This window comes from Pempheris klunzingeri, chromosome 14, assembly GCF_042242105.1.
Source record: "Pempheris klunzingeri isolate RE-2024b chromosome 14, fPemKlu1.hap1, whole genome shotgun sequence".
NCBI classification, from domain to species: Eukaryota; Metazoa; Chordata; class Actinopteri; order Acropomatiformes; family Pempheridae; genus Pempheris; species Pempheris klunzingeri.
Window position 1 is genome coordinate 7300033 of NC_092025.1, and position 21827 is coordinate 7321859.

General features: G+C 39.7%; 1 protein-coding gene across 1 annotated transcript in view; it reads left to right on the forward strand.

Moving 5' to 3' along the window:
• Positions 1 to 21827, forward strand: part of gabrb4 (gamma-aminobutyric acid type A receptor subunit beta4) — a 48068-nt gene that overhangs the window by 21590 nt on the left and 4651 nt on the right. The window contains exons 3-5 of the mRNA XM_070843321.1: positions 8723 to 8790; positions 10532 to 10752; positions 19130 to 19212. Coding sequence (XP_070699422.1) covers positions 8723 to 8790; positions 10532 to 10752; positions 19130 to 19212 — 372 coding nt within the window. The remainder of the gene's footprint in view (positions 1 to 8722; positions 8791 to 10531; positions 10753 to 19129; positions 19213 to 21827) is intronic.

The following is a 21827-nucleotide window of genomic DNA, read 5'->3' on the forward strand; positions in this document are numbered from 1 at the left end:
GTCATTGTTACTATTTAGATCTTCTGTGTTTGGTCACAGTCGATGCGTATCATAGAAACCCTTTGGTTTTGTAAGCATAGGTGCCTTTTCTGCATTCTCTGCCATTGTATCGGTTGATCTCCGCCATGATGGAAATAATTGATGAGGCCGCTGTATTAAACGCAGGGGAAGAATTCAGTGCGACGTAACATATTGTTCTGTTTGTTGATTTCTTGAGGAAAGGGCTTCATGAGAGCAGTGGCCATTGAAAACAAAAGCAAACACAGACTCGACTGGATAAATCATCATGCCTCTCTTGCAACACTGTAGGGAAAATGCTGCACAGTTGCTATGGAACCCTCTGTTGCTAGGCAATGGGTTGATTATCAGAGTTTTTTATATAAGAGGCAGAGTGGTGTTTTCTTTGCTGTCCAGCAAATTTGTTTTCAGAACTGACAGGGTCTGTGAAATAACATGACAACGCTATCCTCGATATAAATGCAATTTATCCGGTTTGATATGTTTATACTCTGAAATTTGTGCCACACTGAATATTCAAAGGCTCCATATTTACATGAAATGTAAACATCATGAAAGGTTTCACTGGTAAACATCGATGTTGGGGAAAAGCAGTGCTTCTCCTTCTTATGTGAACCATACAAAACCTTATCTGTGATGTCTATCCTTTTTATAGAGCCTCTTTAATCAGATTTCATCATGCACTGATCCCGTATGGGGTGCAGTGAGATGTCTTCTCGTCTGCTGAAAACTCATTTTTCTTGGCACTTGTACAGAATCAACCCAGATATGCCAAAAGAGTTAACTCGGCCCCTAATCTCAGCACCTGCTTGCTGGTAATTTATGCTGCTCCATTTATTAAAATATCCAATTTATAAGCAGTGGAGATAGTAAGAGAATATCATTATGTTGCCCTCTTGTGGTTGCAGTCAGATATCAGACTGATTAAGCCTTTTATTGGTTTTTTTTATTGTTGACGTTGATTTTTTTAACTGCTTTTGTGGCGTACCTTCCCTTTTTTTCAGACATGTCATGAGCATAAAGGGCTTTTTGAAACATTATCAATGTTCATAGTCCAATAAAGTATTTTTGTAATACCTTATGAGGTTTGCCAAATTCCAAATTTGCCAAATACGAAACAAAAGCCATGGATATCAGCAGGGAGGCTCTGAGTGTGTCTGCATCCCCCTAGCTCAGTCTATGCCTTGATCACATGGAAGCTTTGTGTCCATGTAGACTTAACATTAGTCTGATGTAGGATTTGCACAAACCTGTATTCTCCTCCTTCATGTGCAGTCCCTTGAACACAAAAAACCTGACTCCCCTAACGTCTGATACAGCCTGCAATTACTCCTCTGGCAGACATATATATATGGACAGGAGTCTAATTCATTTATAAAGAAACCAATATCAGACTCTCTATCAGAGACAGCTGATAAAGCTGTTCGTATACATGCATATTTTATCTGAGGAACAAATGAATGTGCAGTAAAAGCTTCAGCTGACATTGACAATCCATACTGAAACAGTAATTTTTGTTAATTTTGCGAGCGCCCAGCTGGTTACTCTGACAGACAGAGGGGAACCACACTAACTATAATCTATGACAATCCATTACAGCATTCTTTACAGTCCACGTATAGCTGGCATCGTCTACACAGTGACATGGACTGGCTACTTAAATCTGTTAAATTCTTATTCTGTGTACAAGCAAGAATGATCTTCTTAAGCATTTGTCAGAGTTCTACAACACTGACAGATACCGCCGGATTTGGAGATGTTAGATATGTGGGTCTTGTCGCTGTGGTAGGTATATACACAAATTAGAAAAACAAGATTAGCCGTTAGAAGATCCGCTCCCACAGAGGCACTTCTGTGCTGCTCTGTCTTGAAGTTGGGATATGTCTTTTAAGTTTATGGCCACTCCTTGACACTGAGCTTATATTGTTTAGATGTGAACTGTCATTACCAAGGAAAACATTAAATAGGGCAGCCTCACTGCCCTCTACATCAGTTTAGCTTGTCTGCCTTGAGGCTAGATAAGACTGTCAGACTGGAAGCCAAACATGGCGACACATTGTTGAGTCGAGAGGACAGCATACATAGATAATAAGCAAAGGGGAGGGAGGGGGGGGGCAGCTAGGCTAAATTTAAAAAAAAGAAAAAGAAAAGGAAAAAAAAAAACTGGAACTTTCCGCAAGGAGTGAAACCATGACAAACACAGCGAGATGCTTGACTGGCTGGTTTTTGAACCATCAAGGGCAACTATCATCATCGCAAAGCTCCCAACCCTGCTAATAATCCCTTCAGCCACGATCCAGGTCAATCATCCGATACAGAAACACAATTTAGATGTTGTGAGGAGGATGTACTAAGTGTACATGGTTACCATGGGGATCGTCAGGCAGGCAGTATCATTCAGTCACCACGTAATGTAAATGTTACAGCATTTAGTCTCAACATGAAGGCATGTTAGTATTAAGTAGGTGTTTCGCATTAAAGATTAGAGGAATTAGGCCCATGACGCCCCAGAAGGCTCAGCAGTAGTTCTGACACCCCAGAGTCACCCACACTAACCCCATTCTCCCTTAACCTAATGATTTTTTTATTTAAGATTTTTGGGGCATCATCTTTTGGCTATTTCATGTTAGTTCAAAGAAGAGAGAGAGAGAAAGGGAAACATTGAAATACTGAATATTGAAGCTAACACTGAATAAATGTTAGTTTCTAACCTCAAGAATGCCTCGAACTAATTAGTTCCTAACCTGCTTTATTCAATAAATAAATAAAAAATCAAGAGTTTGGGTTTAGGGTTTCACTTTCCTGCTTTCAGAATGTATAGGACTCCAATGAACAGTTTCAAGCATGACTACTTTTGTCAACATTGCATCCCATTTCATTATCAATCAATCAATCAGTCTTTATTTATATAGCGCCAATTCATAACAGTGTTATCTCAAGACAGACATAATACATATTTTTCATGCGTTGTTTAGTGGATCATTTATACACTGTTGCCCATAAAGTTGGAATAATTGTTCAATACCCCCAATTTTGTTAAAGCCTGAATAAAAATGTGAAGTAAAAATGAAGCTGCCAATAGCAGCCAGTTAGCTTAGCTTAGCACAAAGACTGGAAACAAAGGGAAACCAGCTGTTGTTTTTGCACTTGGGTTTTGTACAGATCAAACAAAAGAGATATGAGTCATTAATTAGTTAGCTTTAGGGATGGTGCTTGGTGGATTGTGTTACCTTTGGACAGAGCTGGGCAAAGTATATTTCCCAAAATGTCAAACTATTTCTCAAAGTAAATGCCCCCCTGAAAAAACAGCCTTTTGAGGAAACCAGAACCATGACGACTTTTGATGAAATACTAACGGATGCTGTACAATAGTACTACCACTCTGGAAAAAAAAGTTTAAAAAACCACCCCTTCTTTAACAAAGCTATGAGGCAGCTTCTCATTCATTTTGCTTTTAATGATCAATATCCCACCGGCAGGGAGGCAACAGTGTGAACATGGTGGTGACTTCCTTCCTTCACTTCCTTCATGGTGATTGTCGAAACTGTTTTCCTGCTCTGCTCTATAGGAATTCATTGTACTTCATGACCTGATTGTTTTGCTCACATTGTGGTTTAATAACAATCACATCTGTTGCCAAAGCTAGAAGATAAATTGGACCTCCTGTCCTGATGCCCACGTCCAGAAGTCTTAAGGCTTAAGTAAACTCTGCCGTTTGGAGTGTTTGAATGTCTTAATATGGCCTGAGCACGTTTTAGATACTGGTCGAAGCTTAGACAGTCTTTTTCATACACAGCTGAATGCATTAGAATAATCCAAAAATGCCATTCAGAGAGTCTCTTGTTTGGCCGGCTACATTTGGTAAATGGGTTATTAACTGATACCTAATAATGTGGATTAAATGGATAGTTTGTGTGATCACTATATTTATATCTTTGTGTTTCTATTTACTGTCAGCAATATATTTTAGAATAGTAGAGGTTCTTATAGTATAAGTAGTATAATAGTAGTAGAAATGCTGGGGGTCATCTCTTGTTGAGAGATAATTATTGTGAGTGTTGAACACCTCAAGTCTCCACTGCTTGTCTGACAACAAGACGACCGTTAGAGCTCCTGGCCAAGAAATAGACCAGCATCCAACAACTGTTACCCCCTCTGCAGTCAGTCTGTGCTCATGGTGAGCATGTGCACGCTGGTGGACCATGTAATCATTACTCTGTCACGTCACCAGCGGTCAGAAACCCCACAGGGCACCTGTCATTTTGTATAATTTTAGTAAATCTGCTCTATCCTCTGTGCGCTGTCACTGTGCCCAGTTTTTCAGGGAGCCACACACTGGGTTCAGTCAAGAGGGGAAACTGGTTCACGATTCCAGATCTGCTGCTTTTTTTAATGCACCTCATCTATATCCAGCCCCATCATCAGACATCTGTTTAAAGCTGCTTCTATTGAGACATTGGCCGACATCCGACAAAACAGGAGCAGTTTGACACATTCAGTGGATTCTCAGCAAAGCTGTGAGACTGTTTGCACACTGTTGTGGTAATGTTTCAGACTGGTTTGCTATGATCTCTCACTCACGCCTTCCTTTTGTGTAAAATCCTAACAAAAGAACAGACCAAAAGATGACTGTAGTTAGCACTTTGTTCATCTGCACAATCTGCTTATTTTTAAACGGCTTCCAAGTAGTCTGTGGAGGAAAAAAAGTCAAGCTTTTTCTAGACAATTTTTGAAATGTTGGTTGATAATGAATGGAGAAATGCTTATTTATAGATTAAAGTTTGTTTTTTTTTTAAAGGGGTGCTGTTCTGGTACAGGTAGCAGTTTTATTTTGAGAAAGCTGTGGTGACAAAGCGAGTGCCTCTGTTTCACTAAGGCTGGGTCAAAATATGGCGAGAGAGAGAGAGAGAGAGGGAAAGAGAGAAAGAGAGAGAGAGATTTGGTGCTTTCTGTTTTCATCTAGCGAACGAATGTACTTTGACATCTCTGGGGAAAACTGTTACTGGTTGCCTTCACAAAGTGCGATGGAAAATGGCCCTACTTTTTCCCTTTTTTGTAGAAAGAGATGGGTCAGGGGATATGACAAAGCTTCAGGGCATTTAGTGTAGGGGGAGGAGTGGGGGGGCGTAGAAAATAGGATTACAGAATGTAAGAGAGAGGATGGATGAGTCTTTTCAGCCAAGTGGTTTGCCGGTTAATATTTTAGCACCAGTATTCGAAGAGAAACATCATAATTACCCAATATCTGCAGGAAGGACCCCACAGGAAGCGATCTGTAAGACGGATCAGGGCACACGCTAACAGTGGTTAAGTATTTAAATGTTTAAGTAACGGACCATCATAGTTTTAAAAACTGTGTTGTTTGTCTTTTCACTATTTGACCAGTGTCCACTCTGTATTCTGTAGTGTTGAGCTCACCCAGATCTTTACATTAGACAATCAGGCTTTGGAGGAGTATTTCCTGACCCTAATACCTCAGGATAGTGAGGATAGCACAGGATAGTAGAACATAGTTTGGTTTGGAAGACAGCCGACAACTGAAGGCCCAATTATGATGATATTTTTCTAATTTAGAGGTTTATCAAAGCTTTAACCAAATGGTCCAGCTGAGATGATTAATCCATCCAAAAATGATCAATTCAGTCAAATCAAATCAGCTGGTACTTCTAATTTGTTCAGAGATGTGTATCGATTCCATTCGATCCCCTGAAACTAAGTTCAGTTTATTCAGTATTTTACACTCGTGACTTTTTGGAAACTCCTGCATGTATTATTCCATCAACTTTAGAACTTCAGAACTAACTCACTAATTTCGGAGTGATGGAGGCCGTTTGAGAACACCAGTAACTTGACTTGTTTGCGTATGCTGCATAAACAGCCCACTGCATAGCTGCTGACAGGGTTTTCAAAGTATTCAGCAACCTTATACACCCAGGTGGTGTTTAGCACATGCGTGTGTGCCAGTACAGTATATTTGCCAGCTGCACCACAGTAGCTGCGTATGTTTCAGGTTGATTCATGCATTGAAGCGGGTAGACGGAGATGTTAATGTGCAATAATTGGATTTTTGCCTCATTCAGATCTTATTCAATGGTGGTTTTTGGCTTAAAATGATTAAAAATGATTCGTAAAATAAATGATTTTCACAAGAATTTCTGTTCAAAGAAAATGCTTTTGGTCAAATGTGCCCTTTCCTCTTTTATTTGATATGATAGAAAGTACAATAAGCTCCATGCTCTAAGTAATGGAAACCAGACACACAATTTGTGAGTCTATGCTGTTATTACAGTGATGAACACTATAGTTAGAGAGGGTAAAGTGCAGACTGACAGCTTTGATTGGACTCTATTTTTAGCCACATCCAATAAAAAGAAGTGCAATCGTATAGCCTTTTCATGCACTCACAGCCTTTATTTCAGGGTTGTGAAGGTATTGGGACAGATAAGGGTTATACTAGCAATTTTTATACATTGTCAAAAATCTGTATGGGCTCTGAACTGTGTAAGTCTGCAACCCATAAACATCAGCATGACTGTGGTACCTGTCAAGATCTGTTTTCCATTCTTTTTGCATTTCAAAGGGTTGTATTTTGAGAGGATTGGGAAGAAAGGGAAAGTTCTAGATCCGTTCTGGTCAAAGAGAGACCGTGCACACAAGTCATGATTTTCATTTTTATTTTTTTTCAAATTGAAGTCTATTTTGCGAACCTGTACATCCATCAGCTGAGCGTAGAAATGAATCACTCCCTCCTCTGTGAGTCACAGCGGCCCATGACTCTCTACCTTATCCTGGCGTCTTAACATAAAACATGCAAATGAAATCACAATATTGACAAAAAATAAAAAATGCTAACTGATGACTCCCACCTGACACTGCTTGAACTTCAAAAATACAACGTGAAGCTTCATGCACTTCCAGTGACTATAGCTTACAGATGTTCATGGCTGTCACATTGTGCAGATAAGATTGTGTAGGGAATGAGGCCTCGAAAAGGCTTTTAAGAATAGAGGAAATGTGAAAACATTCGATGTTAAACAGCTGTGCGAGGACAAATCTCACACAGGACAAACAACTAACTCCTGGCTGCTTTGGAGCAGGATGGTATGAAAACTGTTCAGGATGTTGTTTGGTCATTAGCGTCGTCTGTTTTGTTCTTTTTTTGTGCCGTGAGTCAGTGAAACGGACGCAGACAAACAGAGAAAGGGGTCTGCAAAGAGGGAAGAAGAAAAGCAGAAAAAAATATAGACAAGATAATTTAAGCAGAAAGTCTTGAATGTAATGGAGCGTGTGATAAAGTACACATTGTCGCTGTTTTCTGTGTTGTTTATGATCCTTATGCTAATGCCATTTCCACTATACTACCACAGAACATTATCTGAATATACTGATTCAGCACTGCCACATGAACCAATCACTGAACCGTTTCTGCTGTTTCTGTGTCAGCAATTCATATTTGGTGGCCTGATCATTCTCAGCGAAGCTACGTGAGGCTGTCGTGGTTTGAAGAGGAAGGGAAGGGGGAAAGGTGTTGAGGATAATGTTCGGATGAAAAATGTGTAGAAAGAGAGAGAATTTCTAATAATGAAACGCTGAGGACTGCTGTCAACATATCCGTTCACCCATAAAATCCACTGCCTGAGGTAGCAGCCTCTCACGTGGTGGGTGCAAGTTTTCTTTATTTTGCTACTTGCTAGTAAAGGTATCAAGTAAAGAACAGATAAAAGGAAGAAAAACATGCGACTCTCCCTCTATGCCCTGTCTGCAGCCCTGCTTCATGTGTGGCTCTGGTGTGGTTCTAATATTACACAGATTGTTTGGATTAAACCTGCTGTGAAAAGAGCTGACAACTGCAAAAATAATTAACTCTAGGTTAGTGTCTTAAAGGAGAGGTGGAGGTTCAGGGAATACCTAAATGGTAATTTATCATTCCAATTATTTCAAATTTATTGCAAGTGCACGGATGTGAAGTATGCATTTTGCTTTTAATTATTAAAAAATGTACATAGGCTTATCTGTGTGATCACATAGCCACACAGTATGTCTGAGGTCCCCTACTGCTGCTCACAGCGACTGTGGCGACATGGCCTCTGTGAATGGATAATCCTTGTAAACCTAAAGTTGTGTGAATATTGAAGTGGGCTAAGTGTGTTTGTACATGTAGGGGAGTTGATGTGCATAGCTGTTTACATGTCTACAGCATGTACTGTAATCATGTAAATGAGGCTCTCCCTGTTCCTTTAAATGAATTGCTAGCCTTGAAATTAGTATGGATGAGTGCATTTTCTCAGTGTTGTTTCATAAGCTTCTGAGAGTAACTGATCTTTGTTTTCTCTCTAAGCAGCATAAACGGATTTAAATGTGCTTTGTCGCTGATATATTGTACACTACAGGAGTAGCCCATGTGTTTGAGCAGTAGTTTGGTTAAAAATGCTGTTTTTCAAATAATGCATAATGCAAATCGTCTATCTGATGTTGGTCTACAGGAATATCTCAATCTGATGAATGGGTGATATCCATTCCTCTGAGTTACAAAAATGTACCAATAATGAAATATATGTGTTGAAGAACTTCAGTGGAATTAAAAGTAGGTTAGAAATATTACTTACTTTGCTCGATGCACACAAGTGCATTCGAAGTGTATTAGTCGGCTGTTATTCTTTTTGTACTTTCTTTTAGTGACATCAGTTTCTCTTTTGTTCCCCAGGTTCTCCAGTCATCGTAGGAATGAGCATCAACATAGCAAGCATCGACTCCATCTCAGAAGTAAACATGGTAAGCTTCAAACATCTCTGTCTTCTGCCTTATGTCTAATTCACCCCTTTGTCTAAGTCACCCATGTCCCCGTTAATTCTGCTTCACGGTGAGGGTGTGAAAGGCAGGCGGTTCACACTAATCTCTCCAGTTCCTGCACACCTCCATGCAAGCACCCAGCCAACCAGAGGGAGCTGCTGGTGCATCAACAAATGCATGACCCCTCACTGGCTTCCCACATACACCATCTATGGTGATGGAGAACAGTTTTACACTAATTTCCACTGAATGAAACCTTGATTTTCATGATAAATATGAAAAGTTTGTTTTTGTCTCTGAACTAGTGATAATTTGTTCACAGTGTAATTCTTTCACTACACTGCAACACAGCACTTATTCCTATGCTTTGGCTCAGACTTGAGAGCAGTCAAGAATGCAGGCTGACTAGTGAAAAAGGCAATATAGCTGTGTCTTAGTGATGACGTCATTCTGTCTCTTAGCGTGCTCCTTGTTTCACTCAGCGTGACATCGTCACTCACAGTGCAGCTCACTCCTCCCACATGGGGTGGCAGCTTTTCTATTTTGTGTTGCTTTCTTTCGCCCCCTCTCTGTTTTCTTGTGTTTGTCTCAGCTTTTGGTTCTGGAGAGATCAAGTGATCTCCAACCTGTTCAATTCTGCAGACTTTGTTTTAAATATGTTCATGCTTCGCTGAAGACATCTCATTATCAATGTGTTGTGTGAATCTGAAATTTGATGAGCTGTAAGCTATTTAAAAAATGAACTGCTGTTTTTGTAGACGGTTGGGTGTCAGAGAAGGTTTGTTGTCTTTCCCCATTTTGAAAAAGCATTTGAAAAAGCTCATTTTTAATGACAGGTGTGACTGAGAGGGTTGACTGATTTGTTTATCAGCGGTATGGCTGAGCACATATTAGGAACTGTGCAGTCATCTGTTTCTTCACAAGTGATACCTTTGAATACACATTCAAAAACACTTTGTATCGTCCCAAAAGAAAAAAACAATTTGACATGATCTGAGATGAGCTGCACCTTTTGTTAAATAACACAATGAGTAAAAACATCAGGCTGTGGAGGCTGAAAACTGAGCCAATGTGTGTCTTTCATGGGTCTGACTGTAGACTACAGTGCTTTGACCAGAGGGGCAATGAGGCATTAGCTGTCAGACATTATATCTCCACTTGAGTGCTTTTCCAGTTAGATACAGTATTACACAGGAGCACTCGCACAGCTGTATTTATTGGTTTGCTGGCCATGTCCTACTTTACAATTGCTGAGCTGTTTAGTTTTTCTGATTGTGTAAAAAAAAAAAAAGCCAAACAATTTTCATGATCTGAGTGCATGTAAGTAGCATTTATTCGCCCTCATAGGAGATGCATTTTGCTTATTGCTGTTGCAGCCCTGTCAAAGTTGCTTATTCCTCTTTTCCCCTTCACTAAATTACATTGTGGTAAAACATAGAATAGAGGGATTTTTTATTTGTTACATTTTCATCTGTCTGTGAGTACACACTACCTTGTCCTTGCTCCCTACATAAGTTATGGTGCCATCTGTCAATAGTTTTAGGACTTTTTTGTTTCAAACTAAACCATGCTCACTATTTCTGAGGAGGTCACTCAAATCTCTCTGTCTAGTTATCGGACGCTGACAGGAACAAACCACATAGTTACCACAGCTCATGACCTTGTGTACGACTGAACCGTTTTGTTTGTCTGTGACTTCATATAAGTTTTTCTCTCTCCTCAGGATTACACCATCACAATGTATTTCCAGCAGAGCTGGCGAGATAAGCGTTTGGCCTATGGTGAGCTGAACCTAAACCTGACTCTGGACAACCGTGTAGCAGACCAGCTGTGGCTCCCTGACACCTACTTCCTTAATGACAAGAAGTCCTTTCTTCATGGTGTGACAGTAAAAAACCGCATGATCCGACTGCACCCTGATGGCACCGTCCTATACGGGCTGAGGTAAGAACAGTGGAGACTCTGCTTTGTGTCACATACAGTATATGCATACACACATAGACACGCACATACGTCTCATAATACTTGATTTCATACATGCTGTATGGCTGCTCTGGGGGTTTACATCAGTATTTCTCCTGTTTTCTCCTGTTTTCCAGTTTGGTTTTGCTTTCTCTATTTAACAAGTGCATAACTGCAGGTTTGGACTGAAATAATGTGGGTTAAAGCAATGCTATGGCACTTTTTAAAGACAAAATCACATTCTTCCTCTAAAAATTAAAATAATGAGTTCATAAGCAATCAAAAGCACCATTAGCCACTTCAGTACACTCAGGGGCTTTGCTGCTGCAGCCTTACTTGGTCTAGTATGACCATATGGTGGACTATGGTGGTTAATGTTCGCTAATGTTAGCAAACTATAAGTAGACTTCATGGTTCACTGACTTTATGATGCTTCTCCTCTTGTGCTCCACTACTTTTTTAGCATTTAGCATTATCCTATAATTGGCAGCAGTAGCTGCTGTTCAGCAGAAGTTACATGGTCTTGTATTAATATATTTTTACAGAACTGATTTTCCATACATCTCCAGTTTGCTCTTGCAGTCAACAACAAAATACTTAAGGTGAACTGGACACTGTAAATTGCCCTTGGGTTTGAATGTGAGCGTGACTGTGTTTGTCTGCCTGTTCCCAGCAGCTGACTAGTGTTTCTCTGGCTTTTGTTCAGTGCATGCTGGGAGAAGGAAGGAGGTAGGCTATAGAGAAAGGATGGATGGATTTTTCTTGTCTTTTTTAATTTTACTTTTGGAAAGATTTAATAATGCAAGAGGATGAAGCCTCGGGAAAAAAATGTGGATATACAGGAAAAATATTTCATCCATGCTTGGATAGACTTGACCCCCCCTTGACTCTAAACAGGATGAGCACATACAGAAAATGGATGGATGGCATCATCCAATCTATAAATCTAGAACAAGAGTGAAAACAAGGTGAGGTGATTCTTGCCAAGAGTTGACTGTCAGAAAAAGAAGATCACTGCTGCTAGTACTTGGTCCTGTAGCAGGATGAGTAATGACAGATTTATTTTTAGCAATAATGAATAGACTTTGAAGCTTTATTTATAAAGTTAATAGTTCTGAGTGTGGCTCTGGAAACAGTAATAATATTTTAGAAGGAGATGGGTACATTCAGTCCAAAATTCATTGACCCAGACAGGCTAAAAAAAGTTCAAAATGCTCACCACCTAAAACTAGACAATTCAGTCAAGAGTAAATGTGCACAGAGGGACCCATCTAAAGTCCCTTAGGGATGTCTAAAAGTAGGAAAGTGTGCTGAGGTTTGTTCAAACTCATGATGGACTGTTGCTTTTCATAACACAACTTATTAGAATAAAGCAGTTTGATGAGGGCAGAGAAGCTGGGAGCATGTTTTGTTCCATCGATAAAAGAAAACTGCTGGGACAAGGTGTAGATCAGAAGCAATGAATTATTAATGAAATAATCAGTGTTCAGAAACTCTGAATTACTGAATTGGTGCAGACAAAAGGAGACTTGATGGCAAAAGTTTTTCCTTTTTCCTCTTATGGCTCTTCACAAGGTATCAACATGGTAGAAATACAGTCTGACTGCTGCTTGAAGACCATGCTGCAAATGTCTGCCTACTAGATGAATCCTTAAGGATTGTTCTTTACCCTCTGTGACAATCCCACATGGGCCTGGCCGTGCACAAGTGCAGTCTTGGAGCAGCATGGTGCCACTCTAAGAAGGGTCTGGCGCAGGATGATTATCATTTGTTAGAGGAATACATTATCAGCAGGTACCGTTGGGTCGTGCTTCAATAAAGGCCAAAAATCACCTTCTGTCTTCTCCCTTCTGCTGCTGTTCAGTGGCTTTATGGAATCACTGATCAGAAATAGAAGAACCTCATACATCCTGCAAGCAGTTGGTAACATAATGAGTAAGACTAACCCATTGTGTAAAATCTAATTTTGCATTGATTAATGAATTAAATACAACTTTGATTGTTTTTAAATGTGTAGCAAAGAAAGCAGGTGGAAACAGGATCAATTTCACACCAAAATGGTACCAAAATTATACTGCGCCACCTGATCTGAATAAACACTCCCAGCTGCTCCACTCAGCGTACGCGCCTCAGCACATCCAGGTTTCTTTGGAGCCACAAAAGCAGGCGCAAGCATAGTAAAATGGACTCGTGCCAGAGGAAAATGGCATTACACCTGCATTTGCACCTCTGCTGGCTTTGTGCCTGCATGAAACAGAAAGCTGAGGCTGTTGCTAGGGACACTAGCATCAGCCAACATCTCATCTTGAAGCACACTGCACAGGGGTTTGCTGTTTCCATCACTCTCTGCAGTAATGGTAAAAGGCAGATGGCGTCAAGCCCTTGGATCTGTCCTCCATACCATCTTTTCAGCAGTGCACAGTAATTAGAAGCAGTGCATACTCTACATGCCATGGTCATTTCAGGACCTTTACAAGCCTCCTGCAAAAATTCAATTAAATGGCTTTGTTAAGATCTTTGACTTTGCCAAAGGGTTGTGTGGACATTTTTTTCCTTACGAATAAATGTAATTTTAACAATATATGTTGCATTCTGAGTCTAATTTATTTGAATGTTGCGCCTCTCAAGTTTGACCACTTGAGGTTTTTGTTGTCTTAAATGCATTTTATTCTAAAGACTGCCCGTTTGAATCCATTACACGGTGCTACTGTTGAACACAATAAAATGCAAACTGTGGACAATCACATTACACACACTGCTGCACCTTGTGCTGCGCTCTCACCTATCCACTCACTGTGAAATGTGCTGATTCTGTTGTTCCTCCCTTTTAAGATTTTATTTACCTTGATTCTTTAATACTTACAGTGATTTTAATCTGAGCTGATTCGTGTTGATCAACCACTTCTATTTTTGTAATCTTTTTTTTTTAAGTAGCTGACATTTTCGTAACCGTGTCCTCATTTTTTTACCCACTGATCATGTTCTAAGCTTTGAATGGTGCATTCTCTGTACCTGCAGCCTCTGTTCTGTGGCTAACCCACAGCTGCACCCACGACTGTTTTATTTTTCTAGAAACAAAAGCATGTGTGTGCAATCAGGGTTATCGAAAAGATGCTTTAATCACATAAAACATGTACACACATTGAGATTTTAAGTGACAGAATTACAAATAAATTAGTATTTCAAAACCAGCACCCGTTAAGTGATAGGTGTAGTTTATAGGTGTCCTTACTTCTGAATTCCCCATATTTGAATGTGCTGACAGTACATTTTTGTTACTATTAATTAAGATTACTAATTAATCTATTTTCTGCTACTTATACTTCAACTGGATGAGATTTATATGTGTACTTTTTTAATATGTACTTTTCACTCACCTGCGTCCATCTGACAGAAACAGTTACCAGTTGTTTTTCAGATGAAGACTTAACCTATAATAGGCTAATAAAGCACAATGTTTTGTTAGAGATTAAATCAGTGGTTTCCAACCATTTCAGCTTGTGGCCCCAGCACATGTTGTTGTTGGTATTTCTACCAAAGAGTGATATCTCCTTTAATGTTTCATTTAAATAACTGGTGGAGGCACAAAGTGGTCAAATTATCACATATTGTAATAAAAAATAACATCCATGAATACAAATGTTATTAGCAGAACTTTTTTTTTCTTCTTTCCAACTCTCATTAATCATCTCACAACCCCCCAGATTTATCTTATGACCCCTTAAAGGGGCCGAACTCTAAGGTTGGGAACCACTGGACTAAGCTAACAAACTGCTTTTTTAAACTTTTGATACTGTAAGTATATTTTGTTGATATGATAATGTCAGCACCTTTGATAATTAGGATTTTGAGTAAAAAGAGTACAATTTTGAGTTCCACTGCCAATGATCTGTAAATAAAGCAGACTGGAGACTGTAATTTGTCAATAATTGTACATCTGCCGGTCCAGAATTCCTTGCCACAAGAGAGGCCATGGACAGTGAGAAGGGTGAATGTGTATCATATCTGTTGGGCTGAAATTCAAATCAAATTTGGATCGCTGCCCCCATCCACCTCCCTAAAATAAGTGTTTTGTTTAAATCGTTATCTTTTGTATGCTTTACATATACTGAGGCTAGATTCTAACCTTGTGCTTTATTTTTATGGTGAGAGGTGGGAGGGGTCTGGATCTGAAGACTGCTGAATGCCGCAGGAGAGCGTTTGGATGTTCCAAACAAACATCATTCCAAGCATCAATAAAAGAAGTCGGTGTCAGTAGAAAGTGTCCAGCCCCGCAGTGCATGATAGAGCAGGTTTTTCTAACTTGCCAGTGAGTTGAGAGGCTGAATCATCGTTAGCAAACTGACAATCCAGTTTGGTAGTGCTCTGGGTCCTGAGAGCATTGAGGGCTTTGTTGAGCTAAGCTTTCGCCAGATGGTGTTTTCTTTCTTCCCATTCCTGTGAATCTGCTCTCTCGTGTTCCTCTGTTTATTAAACCATGGTGTAGTACTATGATCTTCTTCAGTAAGCAAGCTAGCTCACACAGAAGGATGCAGGAGTAGACTGTGTAGGTGTCGAAACTATTGCTCACATATCTGAGAGCCGTCCTGTCTGTAGCGCTGAGCCTCTGGGATCCACCTCCAGATTGCTTTTAGTTGTCATGTAATGCTGGCACGATACACAGTCCAAAGAACCAAGACTGGCCTGTAAAAAAAATGAGTGGAATGGCCCTTTAATTGTCAATTAAATGTTGTCTACTTCTTAAGGAGATTCAGAAACTGTAGTCGTCCCACAGTATCTGACCAACAACAAAAAAGAAAAGAAACCAACAAGTATTGCATATCATCTTGAAAATAAGCAGAGTGCTGAGTGTCGGACTGCAGTGCCTGCTCAGGTCTGAGGCTCATGCAGACCGTCTCTGGTGGGACTGTAAGTTGCTGACCTACATCTGCTGACATTTCCAAATCCCAGGCCCTCACTGTGAGCCGTCCCAACCCGTGCCTCCTCAATGATGAGTCTCTCCTCACTTGTTAACTGTCAAATATAAAGTCAATTTTATTGGTAGTGGGGTTTTTTTTCTCTCTGCCAAGGGGTAAAGAATTCATTTCTGTCCAGTACTCCAAGCTGCTGCTGCTGCCAGGGTTTCACTGTTTCACTGTGCTACCAGGGGTATTGTCTTTTGAGAACAGTAACTGTGTCTTGACAGGATGTGTCTTCCTGTTTCTGATCACAGAGGACACAGGCCCTTGCTACAGCTTGAGGTTTCAGGCTGAACATTGTAGGGTCTCTCCATATTGTACTTTGTTCCAGCTGCATACAGTAAGATGCAGCATACTTTTTCTTTTCTTTTGGCAGTGTAATCTTTTTACCACCTCTTCACTTTTTGATGCACAGGGTTGTTCTGTGGGTTTATGAAAGGCTGTGGTTACAATGTGTTGGTGGATGCCTTGTTTCTATTGTTCACTGTCAAATTTAAAGAACCTGTAACAATGTATTTCCTCAATCAGCTTCTTACTATGAATGATGGGACCCCACAGGAAGACATTATGTATTTATTTACTTACAAGTTAGAAGAGTTATTTTACATTAGAGATTTCTTTTTTTCCCTCTGCGTTCTCCTCACTAGTTTGAAGTGTGCAGGGATTAAGTTGGAAAAAGGTGATGTCACGAATTTCAGAGTACTATTCAGGATTTAGCAGCTTCTGAATCAGACTCTGATAATGAGCTTAACTCTCAGAAAACAGTTTTCTGAACTCAGAAAACTGTTTGAATTAGCCAATCAAAGCGCATACCATCCTCTTTCTTTTGCCATTCCATGCTTTATTTCCTGTAGATTCTCCGAGGTAGATTGTCTTTGGTGGTTAAAAAAGATACAGACGTTATACAGAAATGACTACATAACAACTGAAATGAGTAAATTAACATTTAAGCTCATTCAGCTAGGAGTGTGTATGATATTATAATACAGACCAACCATTGGTACATTGGTACGAATTTAAATTGGTCAATGTAAAATACTTGATTTCACTTTATCATCACAATAGTCTCCCATGTGTCCAAGACAATCACTATAATGTTTGAATATATGCACCAGACCACCAATAGAGTAAAAATTAATGTAGTGGTTTCCATCTATGAAAGCAGCCTTTTTGCTGCAGTGGTTCCAGCCAGTCGTCATTTTCTCCAAGACATGTTTAAGATCAAGTTGGGAGCAGGGTAAAAAACAAAACAAAAATGATCTCATCACTTTGGAGATCATTTTAAAAGTCTTCTTCCAAAATATTCAACACTGCGGTGTTCCCACAACGTATGCAGGACCTACTGACGTAACTGATTAAACTGGGCCCCTGTCAAAAGACTTTTTCTTTAGATTGAGGAGATTGGAGCCAGCTTGCAAGTTATAACAAAATGTAATCTTACATGTAAGAGGAGCGTTTAACAGTGCAACAACATCATAGAGGTTACAGAGTAAAAGGCTCAACCGGTGAGCATGTACGGTTGGTTTTTAATATGGGCGCTGTGGGTGTAGCTCTCATACATCGTGTGATCATCTACTGGTGTGAGGCGAAAGACATTTGGGCTATTCAGGTCTTCTTGTCCTTGTAGATATGAGGCTACACACCGTTGCAGAGCACACCCTCGATTGCCATACTGTCTGACAATTCACGAGCATGTCCTGGGATGGGAATTCTTATAACACCCCCCCTCATCTATCCCACCAAGAAGAGACATTATGGAAAAGATGTTGCCTTTTATTTTTCGACTTTTCGCCTGGAAAACCGTGATTGCCAAGTGACCTCTCCTATTAATGTAATTAGGCATGATGTTATCTCCTCCCAGTGTGTATCAGTGGTGGCCCTGCTGTATGCTCGGAGCACAGGAGCGCTGTGGGACGGCAGGGAGGTGCAGTACAGTAGAGCAGAGCAGAATACAGCTTGAGCAGCTCCCTGCTTGTGCAGCACAATGCAGCTCTGTGTCATTGTGAATAATAAATAAATACCTGTCACACATTTTGTTTATTTATTATTTTCTTTACCCTTCTGGTGCCTTCTGCTGTCATGGATCCAGAGGCCCCACATGTGTTAATCTGGCCCAATCAGCTTCAGCAGATCATATTTTGTTTTCCAATTACCTGCAAACAGCACTCTGTTCACCCCACCATGACCAATTTACAAACTCTGTGTTCAAGCAATATATATTTCCAATGCGAACAGCTTATTATCTACTGTATTTCTAATTCTGGGTACTGTAGATGCTTGTGTACATTTTCAGACTCCATCAATTTAAAACCACAGACTGTGGCAGCATTGGTGGCTTTGACTAAAACATAATTAATAATGTATCCAAAACGTGACACGTGCTTTAAAGGGTATAAAGGATATTACTTTCATCATGCTCTAACATACACACAGAGACGTACACTGTTGCACGTCAAACCACCCCTGTGAACGTGCTGGTGGCTCCTGGCACGGAGATGACGAGCCGAAAATTAATTTTTCTATTTCATTTACACAGGAGGGCAGTAAGCGAATGAAAGCTGGTCTGATGAACACATAGCAGCTGGTACGAACAGCAGAAATGCAATTATTCAAATGTGCTGCACCAGTACATATCTCTTTTAAATGCCAAAGTCCCCTACATGTATAATTTGTAGCCAAAGTTGTTTTCCTGGGCTACTGGATTTATTGACATTAATAAACTGCCAGACATACATCTTTTCCAAAGCTACCTAGCAGAAATGCATATCTCGGTACTTGCAATAAATAACGCACATTGGCAAAATCGCGCATGCTGAGCAGTTAGTGATCCGCATAAAAGGAAATGCTTCTCCAGACTGCTCACAGAAACATAACAAAATATGTCATATTTTAGAGTCTCTGGAAAAGTAGGAAAAACAACCCCCCTGAAATAAACTATTCCTTTTAACATAAGAGAGCAATGGTTTGCTCCTGGCACGTGTACAGGCTCCAGCTCCCAGGACCCCTAAAAGGTTTAAGAGCTAAAGGAACATGAAAGTGCTGCACAGTTGCATACATTGAAACCCACGAAGATACATGCAGAATGCGGCAAAATGTCCTTAATAATATACGCTTGAAAGCCAGCTGTGAATTATTGACCTGCTGCAGCACTTTTGTGTTTTCAACAAACAACCAGAAAATAATTGCTTTAAAAGTGCAGCTTGAGTAAGAGGTGGACCCACTGGTGGTTCATCATACTGAGCAACATGTCAAAGCTCATCTGTCACTCTCCGTGACCTCCCTCTTAATCTTTTCCTTCAAATGAGGGGAGAAATTACATAAAATCGTCTGCGTTCTGGTCTATCTGTGTGTTTATGATCTTACCTGCAGTAATTCTCTGCTCTGTTTCTGTCTTTTCTCAGAATCACCACCACTGCTGCTTGCATGATGGACTTGAGGAGGTACCCTTTGGATGAACAGAACTGCACCCTGGAAATTGAAAGCTGTGAGTACTGTAAAACAACCTGCATCTATAATAATCATTTTAATGAATAATTTGAACAGAACTGTCATGAGGAAGTAATAATTAGTTGTTGATCCAGTGCCATTAAGCACCTGATTGTGATTTCATCAGTTATTCATTCAGAAAGTGTTATAACCAAAGTGTATGGCTAAAAGCCCCAAAGAGGATTTTTTTAGACCTACTGTAGGTTTTTCCAATTTTCCATGTGCAATCCCTTTAAATTTGCTTTAACTGAAATTATACATAAATATAAATGAGTGAACAAATGAATAATTCAATGAATGAATTATTTTATGTTCAAACAAGTTATATTAGCTTGCTACTCATATATATATATATTCTAAATTCACTATTAATCCATTATTAATTCATGTTAAACATCTCGGTGTACACACTTGATGTTTAAATTTGAGTTCGACTTTAGCTCGACCTTTTGTCAAACACAGAGTGAACCTTTCTAAACCAGCATTTACCCTCGAAACATTCTGTGCTCACATGACAGGGGACATACTTTATTCTGCTGAAGGAGCACTCCAGGGGTTTAAAACAACCGACTTTAACCATAAAGAGGACGAGATATCCTGACTTCAAGTCAAGCTCAGAAAAAAGCTTGATCTTCCATTTCCCATAATGCAGCGCTTTTTGTGAGAACCTCCCTGTCTGGTCTTTTTTTAACTTTAATAAAACAGGTGGAGTTACCCTTTAAGATCATATTGGATGAAAAAAGATGTGGAACGTGCTCATAAATTGGTATTTTGACTTAAAGAATCTGCATCTGTGAAGCCATGTTTGTAGTAGAAAAAAAGGACAAAAATGCAGAGTTCACATTGCATACATTAACATTACACAGTATCATTTAATTGATGTGGTTTCATGCCTTTTTTTTTCAAATACTTTAATTTAGATACATCAATATCCAGGAGAAATGTGCTGGTGGTGTAATTAAAAATTGTATTTGTTTGATCATTTTCATTGACCACTCCATCAATCAACCCACTTGCTCAATATGCCAGATATTTGTGGTTCTTGTTGTTTAAGATAGGAGTGCAGAATGTTCACCCTCTGGGACATCAGTGGGCACTGAAATATGGATATGCCATGAATTAAAAAGGTGCAAGAATATCTGCTGTCTGTGCTCATGAAATGCTCTGCACTGGTGCGAGTCATGCACATTAACCATCACTTTGATTGATTAGGCGGGCAGTTGTTTCAATTTCGTGGACAATGTCACATTTCTTTACCCTGTAACCTCCGAGAAAGATTTAATGGTAATGAATCCTGGTCCTTTAGTGAGTTTAATGCCATCCAGGTCTGGACATGGGGTAGTAGAATGTGAAATGTAGTAACACTTCCCGGACTGAGAAATTGCTCTGCAGTGAATGCATACTGGCCTATTGACATAAATCTACGGCTACGGTCACTTTCAATTGCACTGTCAGTTGGGAATGTGTTGGAGCACCATACCAAGTGACACATGTTAATAAATATTCATGCAGGTAGTAATGCAAGCAGTGATATAGCTCCATAGGAGTCTGGACAGTGGAGCATGTGATTTCAGGCCGAGAGACAGATTTAAGTGTTAGACAGGAAGTTTTTTTTTGTTGTTGTAGTGTTGTGATTGGTGCTACATGGGCCTACCACAGAAAAAAGGCCCTAAGGCAACTTTTACTGTAAAATACAAGAGTGAATTTGATCAACTGTAGAGATGAAATTATCTTAATGGAAAACTTTTGTTAGCCTAACATCGCCAACCTCTCGGTTCATTTTCGATTTTCAAGCTGCGTTATCAACAGGGGGAGAGCACAATGCCAGACACAATTGGATGGACCTCCAACCAATCAGAGCAACAAAACATGTGATGCTGAGCATCAGTTAAACTTTAACCAAATCCTTTAAATCATCTTTGTTATCAGTGAAAGCTTTTAGTGCAGTTGTTTGTTCTTCTGTTACAGAAAACATATGGTCCAGTTCATTTAATACTGACACAATAGCAGATTCAACAGTGTTCCACATCAGTGCCAACCCTATTGGCTCGACCCAGGTCAGGTTGGCTGTCTGAATGTGTAGGGGACCAGACACAACAGGAGCTCACAGATTTGTCTGTCTCTCAGGCTACTATTGTATTATATTTACAAATGAATGTGTTGCTTCACATGTTGGCGGCATTAAACATAACACCTGCTCTCACAGGTTTTGTTCATGGTAGAGCACATTTTAAGGTGATGTTGAAAAATTAGTTGTGCTTGACCTGACTGATCCATCTCTAGTATTCATTTGGAGTTTGTTAAGCCAAAAAGTTATTTAATGGTATATTTGTTGAAATTATTAGATCAGTATGACCTTTATTTAAGACCTTATAAAAATACAGCTAATAACCAGATAAATATTTGAGGAGACTAATAATATTGGCAATAATAAATCAACAAAACCAAATTCAATCACAATATTAGTCTCAGACAGTGACAAATCTTATTTTGATTACTGGGTGCTGTGCAACCCCTGAGGTGTGTGTAGGAAATACCAATGGGAAAAAGAGTCAGTGATGGTTCATGAAAACCCTTCGATTCTTGCAATGCAATGGCCTCTGAAAGTTAACA